This window comes from Macaca thibetana, chromosome 5, assembly GCF_024542745.1.
Source record: "Macaca thibetana thibetana isolate TM-01 chromosome 5, ASM2454274v1, whole genome shotgun sequence".
In the NCBI taxonomy this organism is placed as follows: Eukaryota; Metazoa; Chordata; class Mammalia; order Primates; family Cercopithecidae; genus Macaca; species Macaca thibetana.
In genome coordinates this window covers 138,667,402-138,687,817 of record NC_065582.1, presented here as the reverse complement: position 1 = coordinate 138,687,817, position 20,416 = coordinate 138,667,402, and the positions used below count along the sequence as shown (strand labels likewise).

The 20,416-nt window shown below is 41.4% G+C and overlaps 1 protein-coding gene and 1 long non-coding RNA gene across 10 annotated transcripts in view; one reads left to right on the top strand and one right to left on the bottom strand.

Annotated features, from left to right (window-relative positions):
• CORIN (corin, serine peptidase) overlaps positions 1–20,416 on the bottom strand; it is a 270,543-nt gene that overhangs the window by 214,985 nt on the left and 35,142 nt on the right. For all 9 annotated transcript variants that reach the window (XR_007725852.1, XM_050791596.1, XM_050791599.1 and 6 more), the window contains exon 2: positions 7,101–7,245. Coding sequence is in view for 8 of the 9 variants with exons in the window: in XM_050791596.1 (XP_050647553.1) it covers positions 7,101–7,245 (145 nt within the window). In the remaining variant the exon portion in view is untranslated. The remainder of the gene's footprint in view (positions 1–7,100; positions 7,246–20,416) is intronic.
• Positions 2,835–19,103, top strand: LOC126955259 (uncharacterized). The gene is made up of 3 exons (XR_007725860.1): positions 2,835–2,889; positions 7,109–7,294; positions 18,634–19,103. It is a non-coding gene; the product is annotated as an uncharacterized LOC126955259 (long non-coding RNA).

Genomic DNA, 20,416 nt, shown 5'->3' with positions numbered 1-20,416 from the left:
TAGAAGGATTATTGATAATAGCCAAAAGGTGGAAATAACCCAAATGCCTATCAATTGACAAATGGAAAAACTATGGTATATCCATACAATGAAATATTGTTCAGCCATTAAAATGAATAAAGTATTAATACATGCTACAACGTGAGTAAACCTTAAAAATATATGCTAACGGAAAGAAACCAGTCACAAAATGCCACATATGGTAATACAAAATGTCTAGAATAGGGACATCTATAGTGAAAGAAAACAGATTAGTGGCTGCTTGGGGCTAGGGGTGAGGAGATGGGGAGAGATTGGGTGGTAGCTAAAGGGTACAGAGTTTTGTTTTGAGATGACAAAAATGTCCTAAAACAGACTGCAGTGATGGTTACATTTATCTATGAATATACTAAAAACTACTGAATTGTCGACTGTAAATGGTTGGATCGAATGGTATATTATACTAATAAGAATAAATTATTATTAATTAACTAATAATAAAATTAAAAGGAATAACCCATTTAAAGCAAAGCATTCCTCCTTTGCCCTCTGCTCAGAGGCCTCTAAGCACAGATGTACTTAAATGTACTTACATTTTATATTAGCATTAGATCCTGAGAAGGAAAGGAAGTGTTCCTCAAAGTGTGTGAGCCAATGAACATAGTGTCATGACAAACAGACTTTTTAAAATGACAGTGGTATAGCTGAGGAAGCTCTTACCAGACAGATCTGTCCAGAGATAATAGCTATAAACTCTGGACAAAACACAAAAAGACAACTACTGAAGGGCACTGGAGAGGCAGGAGAAGCAGGCCAGTCTGTAGGGGTGCTGACTCTTAGAAGAAGAGAGTGGCAGAGATGAGTTTCAGGACGGTTTACTGTCTTAGCCTGAGAGCAGACCACAGGTGACACCACAGAGCAAGAAGTGACTAAAACTCCCACAGAAAACCCTCAGTCTTCCTGGGCTGGGGCACTCGTTCTGTCTTCCTCTTACTTGGTCACCCTCTGACCTCTGGCATCTGTGAAAGCCAGCATTTCTGGGTTCCTTTCCTTCTCTAGTCTTCCTGTATCTCTTTTTCCCTACTGTTTGCCCCTTCAACACTAGCATCCTCCAGAGCATTGCCCTCAGCTTCCAATTGATGCATTTTCTCTTCAGAGTTCATCGACTCGCGCTGCTTCAACTGCCACTGAGACTGTCGCATGCATGGTAGACCTCCCTTCTCAATCTCCCTCCTGGATCCCCTAGCTTCAGTCCTATGCCAATGACTTGGAAGTTAAATTTTAAAGTCAGTGCTGCTCTGTCACAGAAGCCAAACATCATATTTGGTCACGATTTCTCTTGAAATTCCTTAGGAAAGCAACATGTTGGATTTCTCATTTTTCTCCATTTCTTGAACTGCTTTCACTATTGAATTCAACTATGATTCCATTGTACTTGGTTGTCCCATAAGAATCTCTAATACACAAATCAACCTTCCAATCTTTCTTTCATCTGCCTGTATCAGGTTCCTGCACCTTTACTTCCTATGTTAACCGGTAGCATCAAAACTAACCTTGTTAGATACAGGAGGCAGAGCAAGAAGCCTGATAGAAGTCTATAGCACTTGTCCCCCACACCAAAGGAACACGAAATTTTAACAATTAACTCCACACAAAAGTCACTAACACAAGAACCAAAAATCAGGTGAGCAATCAGTATCTGCTTTTAACTTCATATCACTGAAGAAGACATTACAGAGGGCAAGACAGATAGTCTTGAATGCCGACACCATCCTCTCCCATCCCCCAGCAGTAGCCATGCAGCTTGGAGAATGTGGGCACTTGGGAGAGGCAGAGTGCAGTGATTATGAGGCTTTGCATTGAACTCAGTGCTGCCCTGTCACAGCAGAAAGCAGAGGAAACACTTGGATAGGCCCTGACCAAAGGGTAATTGCCCATCACAGTGGTGAGCTTGAGTTCCAGCAAGCCTCACCACTGCAGGCTGGAGTGCTTTGGGACTTTAAGTGAACTTGAGCGACAGCCTAGGCCACAAGGACTGCAATTCCTAGGCAAGCCCTAGTGCTGAGCTGGGTTCAGAGCCGACGGACTGGGAGACACGTGACCTACTGAGACACAAGCTGGGGTGGCTAAGGGAGTGCTTGTGCCACCTCTCCTTCATCCTCCAGCAGTGGGTGGCAGGGAGAAATCGGTGTGCTTAGTAAAGGGAGAGCACAGCAACTGGGGGACTTTACATTGAACTCAGTGCTGGTCTGTCACAGCAGAGACCTGGTAGGATTCAGCACTTGCTGACCAAAGAGCCCCATGGTCCTGAATATCCAACAGCAATACCCAGGTTATATGCGGTGAGCCTTGGGCTCAGATGTGCTGGCTTCAGATGTGACCTTGCACATTCCTAGCTGTGGTGGCTATGGTGAAAGACTCTTTCTATTTGAGAAAAGCAGGTGGAAAAGTAAAGGGGACTCTACCCGGCACCTTAAGTGCCTGGTTGGCCTCGGTGGGGTAGGGCACCAACCAGGCTCTTGGGGTCCCTGATTCAGGCTTAGGCTCTTGGTTAGTTAGCATTTCTGGACCTGCCCTGGGCCAGAGAGGAGTCCACTGTCCCGAAGAGTGAGTCCCAGGCCTGGAAGCATGCATCATAAACTGACTGAAGGGCCTTTAAGTGAAACATCAGTGGTAGCCTGGCAAAAGCCCCCATGGGTTGGTGGTGGTGGTGGCCACAGGGAAAGGCTCCTTGGCCAATGGAAGTGGGAGGGAAGAGTGGGAAGGGCTTTGTCTCATGGTTTAAGTACCAGCTTAGCTGCAGTAGAATAGAACACCAGCTGAAGTTCTAAGGTTTTTCACTTCAATCCATGGTTCCAAGACAACATCTCTGGACCCACCTGGGGCCTGGGGAAGCTCACTGCCCTGAAGGTAGGGACATAAACCTGGCTGGCTTTGCCACCTGTTGATTGTAGACTCTAAGGCTTTGAGTGAACTTAGATGGTAGCCAAGTAGTGGTTATAGCAGGCCTTGGGTGAGACTCAGTGCTGTGCTGGCTTCAAGTCTGAACCAGCACAGTCCCAGTGGTGGCGGCCAGGGGGATGCTTGTGTTCCTGCCCCTAGTTCCATAAGGCTCAGCACAGGGAGAGAGAGAGACTCTGTTTGTTTGGGAGAAGGTAAGGGAAAAGAATGAGAGTCTCAGCCTGGTAATTCAGAGAATTCTTTCAGACTTTATCCAGCACCACCAAGGCAGTACCTTTCTCTAGAAGTCTTCAAGAATTGCAGCATTGTAGGGTCTCAGGCTCAAGTCCCTTAGAAGACCCGAAACACCTTCCCAAGAAGAATGGACACAAATGGGCCCAGATTTCAAATTAATTTAACCAAAGTAGTGAAAGATCTTTATAATGAAAACTAAAAACTGATGAAAAAAATTGAAGAGGACACCAAAAACATGGAAACATATTTGATGTTCATGGATTGGAAGAATCAATAGTGTTAACATTTCCATAGTACTCAAAGCAATCTGCAGATTCCATGCAATCCTTATCCAAATCCCAAAGACATTCTTCATAGAAATAGAAAAAACAATTCTGAAATTTATACGGAACCACAAAAGACCCAGTGTAGCCAAAGCTATCCTATGCAAAAAGAATGAAACTGGGGGAATCACATTTCCTGACTTCAAATAATACTACAGAGCTATAGTCACCAAAACAGCATGATACTGGCATACAAACAGACACACAGACTGATGGAACAGAATGGAGAACCCAGAAACAAATTCACACACCTATAGAGACCTCATTTTCTATAAAGATGCCAAGAACACACAGTGGGGAAAGGACAGTCTCTTTAATAAATTGTGCTTAAAAAACTGGATATCCACATGCAGAAGAACAAAACTAGACCCCTATCTCTCACTATATTCAAAAATCAAATCAAAATGGATTAAAGACTTAAATATAAGACTTCAAACTATGAAAGTGCTAAAAGAAAACATTGGGGAAACTCTTCAGGACATTGGTCTGAGCAAAAATTTCTTGAGTCATACCACACAAGCACAGGCAACCAAAGCAAAAATGAATAGCTGGGATCACATCAAGTTAAAAAGCTCCTGCACAGCAAAGGAAACAATCAACAAAGTGAAGAGACAACACACATAATGGAAGAAAATATTTTCAAACTACCCACCTGATGAGAGATTCATAATCAAAATTTACAAGGAGCTCAAACGACTTTATTTTAAAAAGTCGAATAATCTAACTTAAAAATGGGCAAAAGATTTGAACAGACATTTCGCAAAATAAGGCATACAAACGGCAAACAGGCATATGAAAAGGGGCTCAATATTACTGACCATCAGAGAAATGCAAATCAAAACTACAATGAGATATCGCCTCACCTCAGTTAAAATGGTTCACATCCAAAAGACAGGCAATAATAACAAATGCTGGTGAGGATACGGAGAAAAGGGAACCCTCGTACACTGTTGATGGGAATTTAAATTAGTACAACCCCTATAAAGAACAGTTTGGAGGTTCCTCAAATAAACTAGAATTGAGCTACCATAGAATCCAGCAATTCCACTGCTGGGTATATGCCCAAAAGAAAGGAAATCTGTGCATCAAAGAGACATCTGCATTCCCATGTTTTTTGCAGCACTGATCACACTGGTCAATATTTGGAAGCAATCTAAATGTCCATCAACAGATGATTGGCTAAAGAAAATATGGTGCGTATATACAATGGAGTACTATGCAGCCATAAAAAGGATGAGATACTGTCATTTTGCCACAAAATGAATGGAACTGCAGGTTATTATGTTAAGTGAAATAAGTCAGACAGAGAAAGACAAACTTCAAATGTTCTCACTTATTTTAGGAGCTAAAAATCAAAATAGTTGAACCCAAGGAGACAGAGAATAGATGGATGGTTATCAGAGGCTGAGGCTGTGAAGGATAGTAGGGGATGGGGAGAGGAGTGGGGGTTGTTAATGGGTACAAAAAATATATATAGTTAGAAAGAATTAATAAGACATCATTTGATTGCACAACAGGTTGACTATAGTAAATAGAAGTTTAATTGTACATTTAAAAACAATAGAGTATAACTGGATTATAAAAATATAATAGATTTTTGGGAGGCTGAGATGGGCGGATCACGAGGTCAGGAGATTGAGACCATCCTGGCTAACACAGTGAAACCCTCTCTCTACTAAAAATACAAAAAAATAGCCAGGCGTGGTAGTGGGCGCCTGTGGTCCCAGCTACACAGGAGGCTGAGGCAGGAGAATGGCGTGCACCCAGGAGGCAGAGCTTGCAGTGAGCCGAGATTGTGCCACTGCACTCCAGCCTGGACAACAGAGCAACACTCCATCTCAAAAAAAATAATAATAATAATAGAGTATAATTGGATTGTAAAAAATAATAGAGTATAATTGATTTGTAAACTAGATTATAATTGGATTATTGTCACATTAAAGTATAAATGCTTGAGGGGATGGAGAGCCCATTTGTCATGATGTGGTTATTGCTTATTACATGCCTGTAGGAAATTATATAACATACCTCATAAATATACACACCCACTATGTACCCACAAACAGTTTTTTTAAAAAACCTGGTTACCCAAACCAGAAATCCAGGAGTCAGCCTTGACTCCTCTCTCCCTCATACCAAACTCCAGTTTTGATTTATATTGATTTTAATGCATCCAACACCTTATTTCAAACCCTTATCACCTTTCACTTAGACCAGAGTCAGAGCCCCAAACTGGTCTCCCTGCCTTCATTTCTTTCTGCCTTCAGTACTTTGTAGTATATCCAGTTCTATTGCCTTTTGCAAATGCAAAATAATCAGAGTTCTCCTTTCTTGGAAAGATCCTCCAGTGGTAATCCACCACCCATAGCAGTGTTTTGTAATCATTTTTATAGCAGATTAACGTTATTTTCAAACAAATATCATATAAAAGCCTAATATCTATAAATAGATATGAGCTGTATTTTACTGTGATTAACTTACTTTGTAAGATCTAAGTGTGTAAGTTCTATAAACCAGTAAGAAAATAATAAGGAGGTTTGGCAAAATTTAAAAATTCAAAATCAATGGCAATGCAATTAGATCAGCATCGTCTTGATATTTATTTCTCTATTTTATTTGATTGCACATATTTTTAAAAATCCTGATTCATATCATTAGGTAGCTACCAGTGATAATAGTTTATTGCTTTTTCCAAAAAGTTGACCTTTCAAACTTAAAGTATCATTCATTTAGAAAAAGATAGCAAGATGCAAATATTAATGAGTTAAACTGTCAGCACGTATTACTTGGTTTCTGGTTTTTATCTGGTTAAAAATGTGGTATGTAATATGTAGTTTGAGTGTGTATTTAAGATCTGGTTTTTTTTTTAACGAAAGTCAAAGCAAACATTTGTGCAATCCTTAAGTCTCCTCCTTAGAACCTTGTTACCATGGAATAGAGTTTGAAAACCAGTGATCTAAATGCTAAACCCCAAATCCTTTAGTATTTAGTATGAAAATGTAAGATCCTGTTTCATTTGAACTTTATCAGTCTAGCTGCATTTCCCACCACTGCCAAATTTTCGCCCAGGTTTCTAAATCTATGTTCATCTTTCAAGGGGTTATAGTTTTGTACTAGTTATTTTCTCTGCCAAATGTGACTCCGGAACTACTGTCTTCTAATCCAAATTTCTATTAACTTAATTTCAAAGTTAAAACATTAACTTTCCATGATGTTTTCTTTGAATGTGCCCATAGGATTTTGTATACACTTCTATCTTAAACATGTGTTGCCTTGTATGATAATCATCACTTCCTCTCAACTGTGAGCTCCTAAGAAAGGACTAATTTAACCATCCTGGAGTTCTCAGGAACTTTCAAAGTGCCTGCAACCTAATAATCATTCCTTAAATGTTTTACATTCATAAACTCATTCATTAATATTAATAATAACCAGTAGAGTGGTTACAGTAGCTGAAACTGCAGATTTGCATAACGTTGTGAACAGATAATCCTCTCATTGACTGACACTTTAGGTTAAATAAGTACTAAGTAGAAATCACTCTTCTAAATCATGCTAATTTTCACTTTAACTTCATTTTTCTTTAATAATGGCCTCACCCACCAACATAGGAAAGCAGGATCACCAGCAAGAGAACGAGAGCACAGATACATGGAATCAGGACCAGCAATAGGAACCGGAGGGGGTTAGCAGTCGCCAGCTTCTGAGAGCAGCCATTGCCCATGTTATTGTCATCAGCTCTCAAGACCTAAAGTAAAAGAGGAAAACGCAACATGGTTTTAGTTTTACAATACAAGGTATGAAATTTTAGGTTACAGCTATCCATTTAAAACAGCAGCATTCCAAAAAGATTTTACTGTTTGTGCTTTAGGGTATGAAATGAGCTTAGTCACCAAATCATGTCAATAAATGAACAGATAACTGTACATCTACATTCAGGGAAGAGCAAACTATGTATTTCTGAAACATTTTTCAGAAGTATATGGGCTTTTAACAATATCCCATTTTGCTTTTTTAAAACATATTTGTCAATTTGGTGTAATTCCAAAGGGCTATGAATTACCATGGCAAAACTTTACCCTGGACCAAAGCTACAACAGAATTGAAGACTGCCTAATACAGTGATACAAAATTGGTAAGTAGGTGTAGACAGAATATTATCCAGACTTCATTCTTTTTTGTCTCATTAGTCTAAACCAAATGTGAATGAATCTGGATAAAATAAGTATTTGGTCATTAATAATTCAGCCAGGCTTGCTATTACTGATCATGCATTTAGTGACAAGTTGAAATATAAGGAGGAGCCTGCCCTGATTGCCAATTAAACGCTAACAACTCTGAGGACATCCTCAGCTGTCCATGCTGCCCCTGCAGCCCATCCCTTGTGAGAGGATGTCAAAGTGCAAAAATGATGGTTCAGATAAAGTTCTTGTCTTCAAATGCTTCAAATTTTGCTTAGCTCAATCTCTTGCCAGAAATGATATCTGGAAATTCATTTATTACAAATGGCTAGCTTCAAGCAGTGACTTCAAAAAAACATCTGAGATGGTACTAAAAGGGCTTTGAATCACTACAAGAAACTCTCTGGGTCTCCTTAATGAAGACATTTCTCACGACTCTCTCTTGGACTTCTAACTCTGCATTTTCTCCTCTGACAGTTTCAGAACTTGAACTCTAACCTCTGTGTAACTATCTCCTGAATCTCTCTTGCATCCTAAACTCCTTTCAGAGTTACACTACATACTTCTAATGCCTGGTGGGTAGTAGCCCCTCTTCTTAACAAGTCCAAAACTAAGACGAACCTTCTCTCTCTCTCTATCTGCAAACTAGTTCTTCTACTGACTTTCATATTTGTATTTACAGGAATTCCTCCATTCCAATATGGAGAGTGGAGTCCAAAGACTCCCCACTTCATCATCCCCCTATGCCATACATCACCAGGTTTTGTTGGTTCTTCCTCTGTAATAAATACCAAACTTTTTTTTTTAAATGAATGACCTTTGAGAAAGAGCCTTATAATAATCAAGAAGTTGTTCTAACAGAATGGTCCTGTAATATTCTCAGGACTTCCTGACCAGTATTTGATTATTTCCCATGGATGCAAAGACAATTTTGATGGGTTCTTCTGAATTGCAAGGCTTATGTGACTCCCATTTCTGCTTTATTCCCTCTATCTGGGAATATAGGTTCACTAACCCATATTGCAAGCAATGTTCACTACATAATATGATGACAGCTTCTGTAATTTTAAGAATTCTCCATGAGAGACATTATTTGAAATAACTTATGTTGTTAACTTGAGAAGAGCTTCATTTCCTAGGTTAATGTCTTACTGATCCATTTCCTCTGTACCTGAATTAAGCTACCAGCCAATGTGTTATCATTTACAGTTAATTTACAATTGATCTTCAAGAAGACATAGCACTGGTGCAATATAATATGAGATCTGCAATAGCACATTGATTACAATACCAGCATTGGATAGGCAGTGCCCTTTCAGGCTTATATACAACACTTGTCTACAAAAAAAAAAAATCAATCAATAAACAGAAGTGTGGGACTATAGGCCAACAAAGTTAGTGGCAGAAACAAGTTGATACTTGTTTATTTTACTTAGTTACTGAACACCTACTAATTATAATAATAATGATGGATATGACAATGACTTCAAATCACTGTCTCTCAAAAGCTCACAGTCTTGTAGGAGAGATGATATGTACATGAATAATATAACTATATTGCAAGATAGCAAATGATAAGCACCATGACTCTTACAGCTAAAGTGACATAAGAATTCAAAAGATGGCCGGGCGCGGTGGCTCAAGCCTGTAATCCCAACACTTTGGGAGGCCGAGACGGGCGGATCACGAGGTCAGGAGATCGAGACCATCCTGGCTGACACGGTGAAACCCCGTCTCTACTAAAAAATACAAACAACTAGCCGGGCGAGGTGGCGGGCGCCTGTAGTCCCAGATACTCGGGAGGCTGAGGCAGGAGAATGGCGTGAACCCGGGAGGCGGAGCTTGCAGTGAGCTGAGATCTGGCCACTGCACTCCAGCCTGGGCGGCAGAGCGAGACTCCGTCTCAAAAAAAAAAAAAAAAAAAAAAAAAAAAAAATTCAAAAGATAGAAATATAATTTGCTGGAAGATCACATAAGATATTGTAGAGAGAACAACCCTGAATCAGCCATAATTCTGAGAAAAGTACCCCTGAAAAAGTCTGTTACGAGTTAAAAAAAATGTTGCAAAGTGTATACAGAGAGGTAAGAAATTATGAAATATATTTAACTTCTACAACAATGAAGAAGCTTCCTCGCTAAGGTGATCACAGAAGCATTATAGGGATAACCTTGGGTGACGAATTCACAATGGCTCATTGCCATCTGGACTGCTGGAGCCAGATACATCTCATTTAGCATTTATAAGTAAAGAGTCAGCGGAGAAAACGCTAGAGGCCCATTTTAATATCTCATCTAAGTATATATCAAGTACTGGACCTCCAAAAATGATACTCATGATTAGACCAAATATTTTCTTCAGTGACAAGATAATTGATTTTTTTGTTTGATTTTTGAGATGGAGTCTCATTCTGTCACCCAGGCTGAAGTGCGGTGGCACAATCTTGGCTCACTGCAACCTCTGCCTCCCAGGTTCATGCAATTCTCCTGCCTCAGCCTCCTGAGTAGCTGGGATTACAGGCGCACACCACCACACCTGGCTAATTTTTTGTGTATTTTTAGTAGAGACAGGGTTTCACTATGTTAACCAGACAGATCTCGATCTCCTAACCTCGTGATCTGCCCGCCTCAGCCTCCCAAAGTCCTGGGATTACAGGCGTGAGCCACCGTGCCCGGCCAGAGAATTGATTGCTTTTTTCAAAGGGAGAGGAGGAAGAAATACACAGGAGAAATTCAATACTTCAGCACTTTCTTCTCGAATAACTTGCATAACTTTCCTCTTGCACTCATGGCCACTTAGGACTGTTGCAAATGCTACATTATGCACAGGCCCTTCGAGGTTCCTCTGAACACAAGGCAACTCTCAGACTTCACTGTTGAGTAAATGCCAGGTGAAATAAACAACCAGAATCATCCTTAAGCTTTGTTTCCATGGACTCTAAACAATCCTTTCTCCAAATGGCATCCCTCTTCCACAAGCACCTTCCTCAGCCTTGAAATCAAGCTGAGCACAGGCACAGCATTCCATGGCAAGGGTAGGGAACAACGCATCTGATTGGACCTGCACATATTTGTAAAGCATGTCATTCTTATGTGTTTTTTGCTGTTGTTGTTTTTATTTTTGGTTTTGGTTTCGGGTTTTTTTTGTGTGTGTGTGTGTGTGTGTTTTGTTTTGTTTTGAGACAGGGTCTCACTCTGTCACTCAGGCTGGAGTGCAGTGGCACAATCTTGGCTCACTGCAACCTCTGCCTCCTGGGCTCAAGAGATTCTCCTGCCTCAGTCTCCTGAGTGACTGGGACAACAAGTGCGCACCATCCATCGCACCCAGCTAATTTTTTTGTAGATTCAGGATTTCACCATGTTCCTCTGACTGATCTCAAACTTCTGGGCTCAAGTGATCCACCCACCTCAGCCTTCCAAATGTTCTTATGTTTTACTAATCTTGTTAATGAAATCTCATTTCTTGTATCTTAAGACTACATTTATTTTAAAAGCATAATGTACACTGGCACAATGTACCATTTTACCACAATTGTATGCCATCTTGGTATCATTTGAGGGGTCAAAATTTCAGATAGCCATCAAGCACTTTCTTCCTTTGGCTTCTCTTTCTCCTGCCTCTCTGGTCATTCCTTCTATTTTTGAAGGCTCAATTCTCACATTCACTCACTCCCCAGGCAATGTCATCCACACGTTTATCTTCAATTAGTAGCAATCCATAGGTGACTTGCATCTTTAAATAACAACCATAGATCTTTCCTCTGATCTCTAGACCATTATATGCAACTGACCACTTGACATCTCCTCATTGGAGGTTGTAAAAGTAACTCAAACTCAACAAGTCTGGAACCAAATAAACAATTTTCATCCCCATATCTGGTATTATTCCAGGGTTGGCAATCTGAAAAAAGGTAATTGCACAACTATCATGTGTCAGGTATTGTTTGGGCACTTGGGACATATGAATATGCAAAACGAAACTCTGTAGTCTAATAGATGCTACATTATAGTAAAAATAAACATGTCTCACCTGAAATACTGCAAACACCTCTTCCTATCTGGCTTACCTATATTTATCCATGCACTCCCTAACGTGCTCTCCACACTATAGCCAGAGTAAGAGAGAGGCTGTATTATCTTTGCATGATGAGAAAAGACAACGTGAAAAATGACCCCAAAGCTGAACTAATTCAAGATTGCAGAGCCTGGAACCAGAGCTGATCATGAGAGCCATGCTCTCAGAGGTTCTGGGGAGGGCTTTGGATTTACATAGGGTATACAAGGTTTTGAGTCCATTTTATCAAGTTTGCAAAGGTCAACGAGATCATAGTTGACATTTCAAGTACATAAGTCTTTACCCCTTTTTTTTTTACCTTCAGGCAGCATTTGATTTTGTCAACACATGGTGCATTCTTGAGGGCACATCCACAGCTGCAAACAGAGAATATTTGAGAGCTTGTGTGGAGGTTCTAGTTGGGGAGTGTACCTACTTGAATACCCCTGACCAAAGATGGGTCCTCATCTATCAGGGATGGTCGCCCTCTTTGACAGAGCACACAGCTTCAGGGAAGATGCACATGGAGCAGTGAGGGGGGAAGGGGACACCTGCCTAGCCAGGCAGATCAGCCAATTCAACCCTGGTGATCAATGGGGTGACAGATGTCACAGCCAGATTTCCCTTTCATCCAGCAGACATTATTTGAATCTTCTGTCTAAGGGGTTGACAGGAGCTACATTCCTGTCAACCCCTCAGACAGAAGAATTATTCCTGAGGCCAGAGCCGGCGCTTACCAAAGAGCCAATGAACCAGATATACCTGACTAGGGGTTTTAGGTGGGTTTGTCCAGATAATTCTTGAAGGTGGGAATAGCTGCCAACAACCAGGTTACTCTAAAGCAGGAATTCAGCCCAGAAGAAACCAAGTGAGAATTCTTTCCTTTTCTTTGTTTTTTTTTTCTTTTGAGATGGAGTCTTGTTCTGTTGCCCAGGCTGGAGTGCAGTGGGCATCTCGGTTCACTACAAGCTCCACCTCCCAGGTTCATGCCATTCTCCTGCCTCAGCCTCCCAAGTAGCTGGGATTACAGGCATCCACCACCACACCCGGCTAATTTTTTTGTATTTTTAGTAGAGATGGGTTTCACCATGTTAGCCAGGTTGGTCTTGATCTCCTGACCTCGTAATCCACCCGCCTCAGCCTCCCAAAGTGCTGGGATTACAGGCTTGAACCACTGTGCCCAGCCAAGAATTATTTTCTAATTGGTTGGATTATCTTTTGTGATAAATTTTACATCTTAAATATATAGAACAGGTATCAGAAAACTAATCCATGGACCAAACTCAGCACACCGAATATTTTTGTACATACAGTTTTGTTGGATACAGCCATGTTCATTTGTTTATATTCTGTCTATACTGCCCTCCTGCTACTACAACAACATTGAGTATTTGCAACAGAAATCATATGGTACTCAAAGCCTGAAATCTTTACTATCTGGTCCTTTATAGAAAAAGTAGGTGAGCCACTGATGTAGTGTATCAGTGTATATCTGCATATATGTGTATTTTTAAATTTGTATGTTTAATTTGATAATCAAACTAAAATATAAATTCTTTTAAGAAAATTGTATCTTAATCTCTTCATCGGGGCTTTAAACGAAATATGATATAATTGTACTGGGGGTAAATTGGCAGACAAACAAACTGATTGTTGTTGTAGTACAAAGTTACTCCACAAAAGGTTGAAAGATAAAAATAATCTTCGGGGGGGTACGACCAAGATGGCCGAATAGGAACAGCTTCAGCCTTCAGTTCCCAGTGTAAGTGACACAGAAGATGGGTGATTCCTGCATTTTCAACTGAGGTACCGGGTTTCTCTCACTGGATGGTGTCAGACAGTTGGCGCTGGTCCATGGGTGCAGCCCGACCAGTGAGAGCTGAAGCAGGGCGAGGCATCACCTCACCTGGAAAGTGCAAGGGGGAAGAGAATTCCTTTTCCTAGCCAAAGGAAATTGAGACACACAACACCTGGAAAATTGGGTAACTCTGACCCTAATACTGCACTTTACCAAGGGTCTTAGCAAATGGCACACCAGGAGATTATATCCCACACCTGGCCCAGAGAGTCCCAGGCCCACAGAGCCTCCCTCATTGCTAGCACAGCAGATCTAACTACAAGGCAGCAGTGAGGCTGGGGGAGGGGTGACCACCATTGCTGAGGCTTAAGTAGGTAAACAAAGCCTCTGGGAAGCTCGAATTGGGTGGAGCCTACTACAGCTCAAGGAGGATGGCCTGCCTCTGTAGACTCCTCCTCTGGGGACAGGGCATAGCTAAACAAAAAGAGGCAGAAACCTCGGCAGAGGTAAATGCCCCTGTCTGACAGCTTTGAAGAGAGCAGTGGATCTCCCAGCACAGAGGTTGAGATCTGAGAACACACAGACTGCCTGCTGAAGTGGGTCCCTGACCCCTGAGTAGCCTAACTGGGAGACATCCCCCACTAGGAGCAGACCAACAACTCACACCTCACATGGTGGGGTACACCCCTGAGACGAAGCTTCCAGAGCAAGAATCAGACAGCAACACTTGCTGTTCAGCAATATTCTATCTTCTGCAGCCTCGGCTGCTGACACTCAGGCAAACAGGGTCTGGAGTGGACCTCAAGCAAACTCCAACAGACCTACGGCTGAGGGTCCTGACTCTTAGAAGGAAAACTAAGAAAGAGAAAGGACACCCACACCAAAACCCCATCAGTACGTCACCATCATCAAAGACCAAAGGCAGATAAAACCACAAAGATGGGGAAAAAGCAGTGCAGAAAAGCTGGAAATTCAAAAAATCAGAGAGCATCTACCCCTCCAAAGGAACGCAGTTCATCGCCAGCAATGGAACAAAGCTGGATGGAGAATGACTTTGACGAGTTGAGAGAAGAAGGCTTCAGTTGATCAAACGTCTCAGAGCTAAAGGAGGAACTATGTACCCAGTGCAAAGAAACTAAAAACCTTGAAAAAAGAATGGAAGAATGGATAACTAGAATAATTAAGGCAGAGAAGACCTTAAAAGAGCTGATAGAGATGAAAACCATAACACAAGAACTACGTGACAAATGCACAAGCTTCAGTAATCGACTCGATCAACTGGAAGAAAGAGTATCAGTGATTGAAGATCAAATGAATGAAATAAAATGAGAAGAGAAATGTGGAGAAAAAAGAGTAAAAGGAAATGAACAAAGTCTCCAAGAGATATGGGATTATATGAAACGACCAAATCTACACCTGATTGGTGTGCCTGAAAGTGACGGGGAAAATGGAACCAAGTTGGAAAACACTCTGCAGGATATCATCCAGGAGAACTTCCCCAACCTAGTAAGGCAGGCCAACATTCAAATTCAGGAAATACAGAGAACGCCACAAAGATACTCCTCGAGAAGAGCAACTCTAAGACACATAATTGTCAGATTCACCAAAGTTGAAATGAAGGAAAAAATGTTAAGGGCAGCCAGAGAGAAAGGTCAGGTTACACACAAAGGGAAGCCCATCAGACTAACAGCAGATCTCATGGCAGAAACTCTCCATGCCAGAAGAGATTGGGGGCCAATATTCAACATTCTTAAAGAAAAGAATTTTCAACCCAGAATTTCATACCCAGCCAAACTAAGTTTCATAAGTGAAGGAGAAATAAAATCCATTACAGACAAGCAAATGCTTAGAGATTTTGTCACCACCAGGCCTGCCCTACAAGAGATCCTGAAGGAAGCACAAAACATGGAAAGGAACAACAGGTACCAGCCATTGCAAAAACATGTCAAAATGTAAAGTCTATCGATGTCAGGAATAAACTGCATCAACTACCGAGCAAAATAACCAGCTAATATCATAATGACAGGATCAAGTTCACACATAACAATATTAACCTTAAACGTAAATGGCCTAAATGTTCCAATTAAAAGACACAGACTGGCAAATTGGATAAAGAGTCAAGACCCATCAGTTTGCTATATTCAGGAGACCCATCTCACATGCAGAGACACACATAGGCTCAAAATAAAGGGATGGAGGAAGATCTCCCAAGCAAATGGAAAACAAAAAAAAGCAGGGGTTGCAATCCTAGTCTCTGATAAAACAGACTTTAAACCATCAAAGATCAAAAGAGACAAAGAAGGCCATTACATAATGGTAAAGGGATCAATTCAACAAGAAGAGCTAACTATCCTAAATATATATGCACCCAATACAGGAGCACCCAGATTCACAAAGCAAGTCCTTAGAGACTTACAAAGACACTTAGACTCCCATACGAAAATAATGGGAGACTTTAACACCCCACTGTCAACATTAGACAGATCAACGAGACAGAAAGTTAACAAGGATATCCAGGAATTGAACTCAACTCTGCACCAAGTGGACCTAATAGACATCTACAGAACTCTCTACCCCAAATCAACAGAATATACATTCTTCTCAGCACCACATCGCACTTATTCCAAAATTGACCACATAGTTGGAAGTAAAGCACTCCTCAGCAAATGTACAAGAACAGAAATTATACCAAACTGTCTCTCAGACCACAGTGCAATCAAACTAGAACTCAGGACTAAGAAACTCAATCAAAATTGCTCAACTACATGGAAACTGAACAACCTGCTCCTGAACGACTACTGGGTACATAATGAAATGGAGACAGAAATAAAGATGTTCTTTGAAACCAATGAGAACAAAGATACAACATACCAGAATCTCTGGCACACATTTAAAGCAGTGTGTAGAGGGAAATTTATAGCACTAAATGCCCCCAAGAGAAAGCAGGAAAGATCTAAAATTGACACCCTAACATCACAATTAAAAGAACCAGAGAAGCAAGAGCAAACACATTCAAAAGCTAGCAGAAGGCAAGAATTAACTAAGATCAGAGCAGAACTAAAGGAGATAGAGACACAAAAAAACCCTCCAAAAAATCAATGAATACAGAAGCTGTTTTTTTTAAAAGATCAACAAAATTGATAGACCGCTAGCAAGACTAATAAAGAAGAAAAGAGAGAAGAATCAAATAGACACAATAAAAAATGATAAAGGGGATATCACCACCGACCCCACAGAAATACAAACTACCATCAGAGAATACTATAAACACCTCTATGCCAATAAACTAGAAAATCTAGAAGAAATGGATAATTTCCTGGACAATTATAGTCTCCCAAGACTAAACTAGGAAGAAATTGAATCCCTGAATAGATCAATAGCAGGCTCTGAAATTGAGGCAATAATTAATAGCCTACCAACCAAAAAAAGTCCAGGACCAGACGGAATCACAGCCGAATTCTACTAGAGGTACAAGGAGGAGTTGGTACCATTCCTTCTGAAACTATTCCAATCAATAGAAAAAGAGGGAATCCTCCCTGACTCATTTTATGAGGCCAACATCATTCTGATACCAAAGCCTGACAGAGAGACAACAAAAAAAGAGAATTTTAGACCAATATCCTTGATGAATATTGATGCAAAAATCCTCAACAAAATACTGGCAAGCCGAATCCAGCAGCACATCCAAAAGCTTATCCACCATGATCAAGTGGGCTTCATCCCTGGGATGCAAGGCTGGTTCAACATATGCAAATCAATAAACATAATCCAGCATATAAACGGAACCAAAGAGAAAAACCACATGATTATCTCAATAGATGCAGAAAAGACCTTTGACAAAATTCAACAGCCCTTCATGCTAAAAACTCTCAATAAATTCGGTATTGATGGGATATATCTCAAAATAATAAGAGCTATTTATGACAAACCCACAGCCAATATCATACTGAATGGGCAAAAACTGAAAGCATTCCCTTTGAAAACTGGCACAAGCCAGGGATGCCCTCTCTCACCACTCCTATTCAACATAGTGTTGGAAGTTGTGGCTAGGGCAATCGGGCAAGAGAAAGAAATAAAGGGTATTCAGTTAGGAAAAGAAGAAGTAAAATTGTCCCTGTTTGCAGATGACATGATTGTCTATTTAGAAAACCCCATCATCTCAGCCCAAAATCTCCTTAAGCCGATAAGCAACATGGCACATGTATACATATGTAACAAACCTGCACGTTGTGCACATGTACCCTAGAACTTAAAGTATAATTAAAAAAATAAAAAATGAAATGAAAGAAAAATCAGAGTATAAATACGTCATTTCAGTTCAATGAGGAAAACAGAATGATTTGCTTGAGGTGTTATAAGTGGAAAAAGGAGGAACATTTACCCAGCTGGGTAAGGAAAGAGGATCATGAAAAAAGGCTTAAAATAATAAAATCCATTTTCTAGTATCATAGACCAATAAATCTAGCATTTTACTTTTATAAGCAATCCACAAAAACTTTTTAAATATGTTGTATCTGCTTGCCATTGTTAAATAAAAACACTGCAATTCTATTGGAGGTGATTCTAGTTTTCAGTTTTCTAAGTACTTATTAATTGTGAACTATTTCTATCAAAGAATCTACTCACAAAGTTTTTGTTCTTTGTTTTATTTTTGCCAAAACTGCACCATATAAACCCGACATGTGCTCTAAATACAATCTTGCTCTTTTCTGTATGGTGATCTTAAAAATACTCATCACAAGATAGGAAACACAGCTGCCATCATTTTAGGAAAGAAATAGTCATGAGTAATGCTTTAACACACATTTCAAAGCATCAGGGGTTCTAAAAAGCTCAAGAGGGTTGTGACTTTTATTGTCCCTATATGTTCTAAGCATAATGCAATTTTCATTGTTAAAATGCTTACATTAAAATGACTCCCAACAATCCATAGATTACATAGTAGTATATAAATCTATTTAAATTGCTACTAGAAAACCCTGTCACTACCAGAAATAATTCAAGTTAGGGTAACATTCAATAATGTTGTTGGTATCTGTTTGGGTGAGGGAAAAGGGACAAGATGGAGGAAGATGAACAAGATGGCGCAGTCCCTGTTGCTTCCAGGTTCTTCATCACCAACTTGCCTGCGCCCGGGAAAGTGTGGATCAACTGAGCATGCGCCACATGACATCAATCTGAAGAAACCGAAACTTACCCGACCACGCCTATGAAGACGCCCCTATCCCGCCCACTGCCCTCCCCTTTCCGGTGCCAATGCATAAAAGTTCGCCAACGGCAGGAGCCGGCGTGACTTCCCTGGCCCCATACTTGTGGACCGGAGAAACTCGCCCTAGAGTTGCTGCATATTTGCAATTAAAACCTGCCACTTTCTTACTTAATTTGGTCTCATGTTAAACTTATTTAACTCCCCTAAATTAATTAAAACAGTTGGTGCCGAAACCCGGGAGGAGACCCCCCTCCTCGGGACCCCTCAGGGGGACCCTAGGAACCTCCTCCCTCACGAACCTGCTACTCCAGCTTCAGAAACCTTCCTGAGTACATCAAGCATTCCGGTTTCTTTTGTGCCACTGCTCTGCAGTCGCCCTCTTCGGTGAGTGTTCCTCTTCCCTACCTATTCATCAGAAGTCCCCTCAGCCAGAAGTCGTGTGCACACCCGAGGCCCCTTTTAGGCCACCAGGTGGCCATTTAGAGGACTCCAACCCGGAGATGTCCGTCTTGTAGTTCCTCTTTTCTCTGAGTGGCTCCAGGAGGCCCCGGTCTTTAACAGTGGCAAGGGACACTTTGTCGCTGTGCAAGGCTTGTTTCTGTTTTTCTGTTGGCTGGGAAATGGGAACCTCACAATCAAAAATCCCTAGGGACACTCCCCTGGGTTGTCTCCTCCAAAATTTAGAAACCTTACATTTGGCTCAGGATCTAAAACGAAAAAGACTAATCTTCCTTTCCACGGTGGCATGGCCACAATATAAATTAGACAACCAATCTCAATGGCCACCCAAAGGTAGGCTTGACTATAATATTCTACTAGACCTCTCTAATTTTTGTCAAAGACTAGGAAAATGGTCAGAAATCATTTATGTCCAAGGCTTTTGGGACTTGCGCTCTCGCCCAGACCTGTGTGCCCAATGTTCAATGGCCCAGGTCTTATTAGCTAAAACCCGGCCCTTGGCCCCCACCTCAACAACAGAGGAGGACTATGCCTCCATTTCAGATGGGGCCGAAGGCAGGGCACCTCCCCCCTGACCTCCCGGCTCCATTTCAGATGGGGCCGAAGGTGGGGCACCTCCCCCCTACCTTCCACCTCCATTTCAGACAGGGCCGAAGGCGGGGCACCTCCCCCCTACCTTCCGCCTCCATTTCAGACAGGGCCGAAGGTGGGGCACCTCCCTCCCAACCTTACAACCCCGCTCCCTATGCCCCTCCCACCACCCCTCCCGCTCCTTCTTCAGCCACTCCTCCCACCTCTCCCATTGCGGCTCATACCCACTTGAAAACCACTATACCAAACCTTACTAATCAACCTTCCACTAATCAACCTAATCAACCTGACCTTACCCCTCCCAGTGGTTTGCTGGCCCCCCTCCGAGAGGTTGCCAGAGCCGAAGGGCTAGTTAGAGTCCATGTCCCTTTTTCCCTGGCAGATCTTTCCAAAATCGAAATGGCTCGGCGACTTTTCAGCTAACCCCACCCTATATTCCAAGGAGTTTCAATACCTATGTCAGGCATATGACCTTACCTAGCATGATTTACATGTCATTCTTACTTCCACTCTAAACTCAAGGGAAAGAGAGCGCATTCTTGCAGCCACCAGGCAGCATGCAGACCAATTACACTTAACTGACCCTGCCATCCCGGTGGGTGAGCAAGCTGTCCCATCTGCAGACCCTGA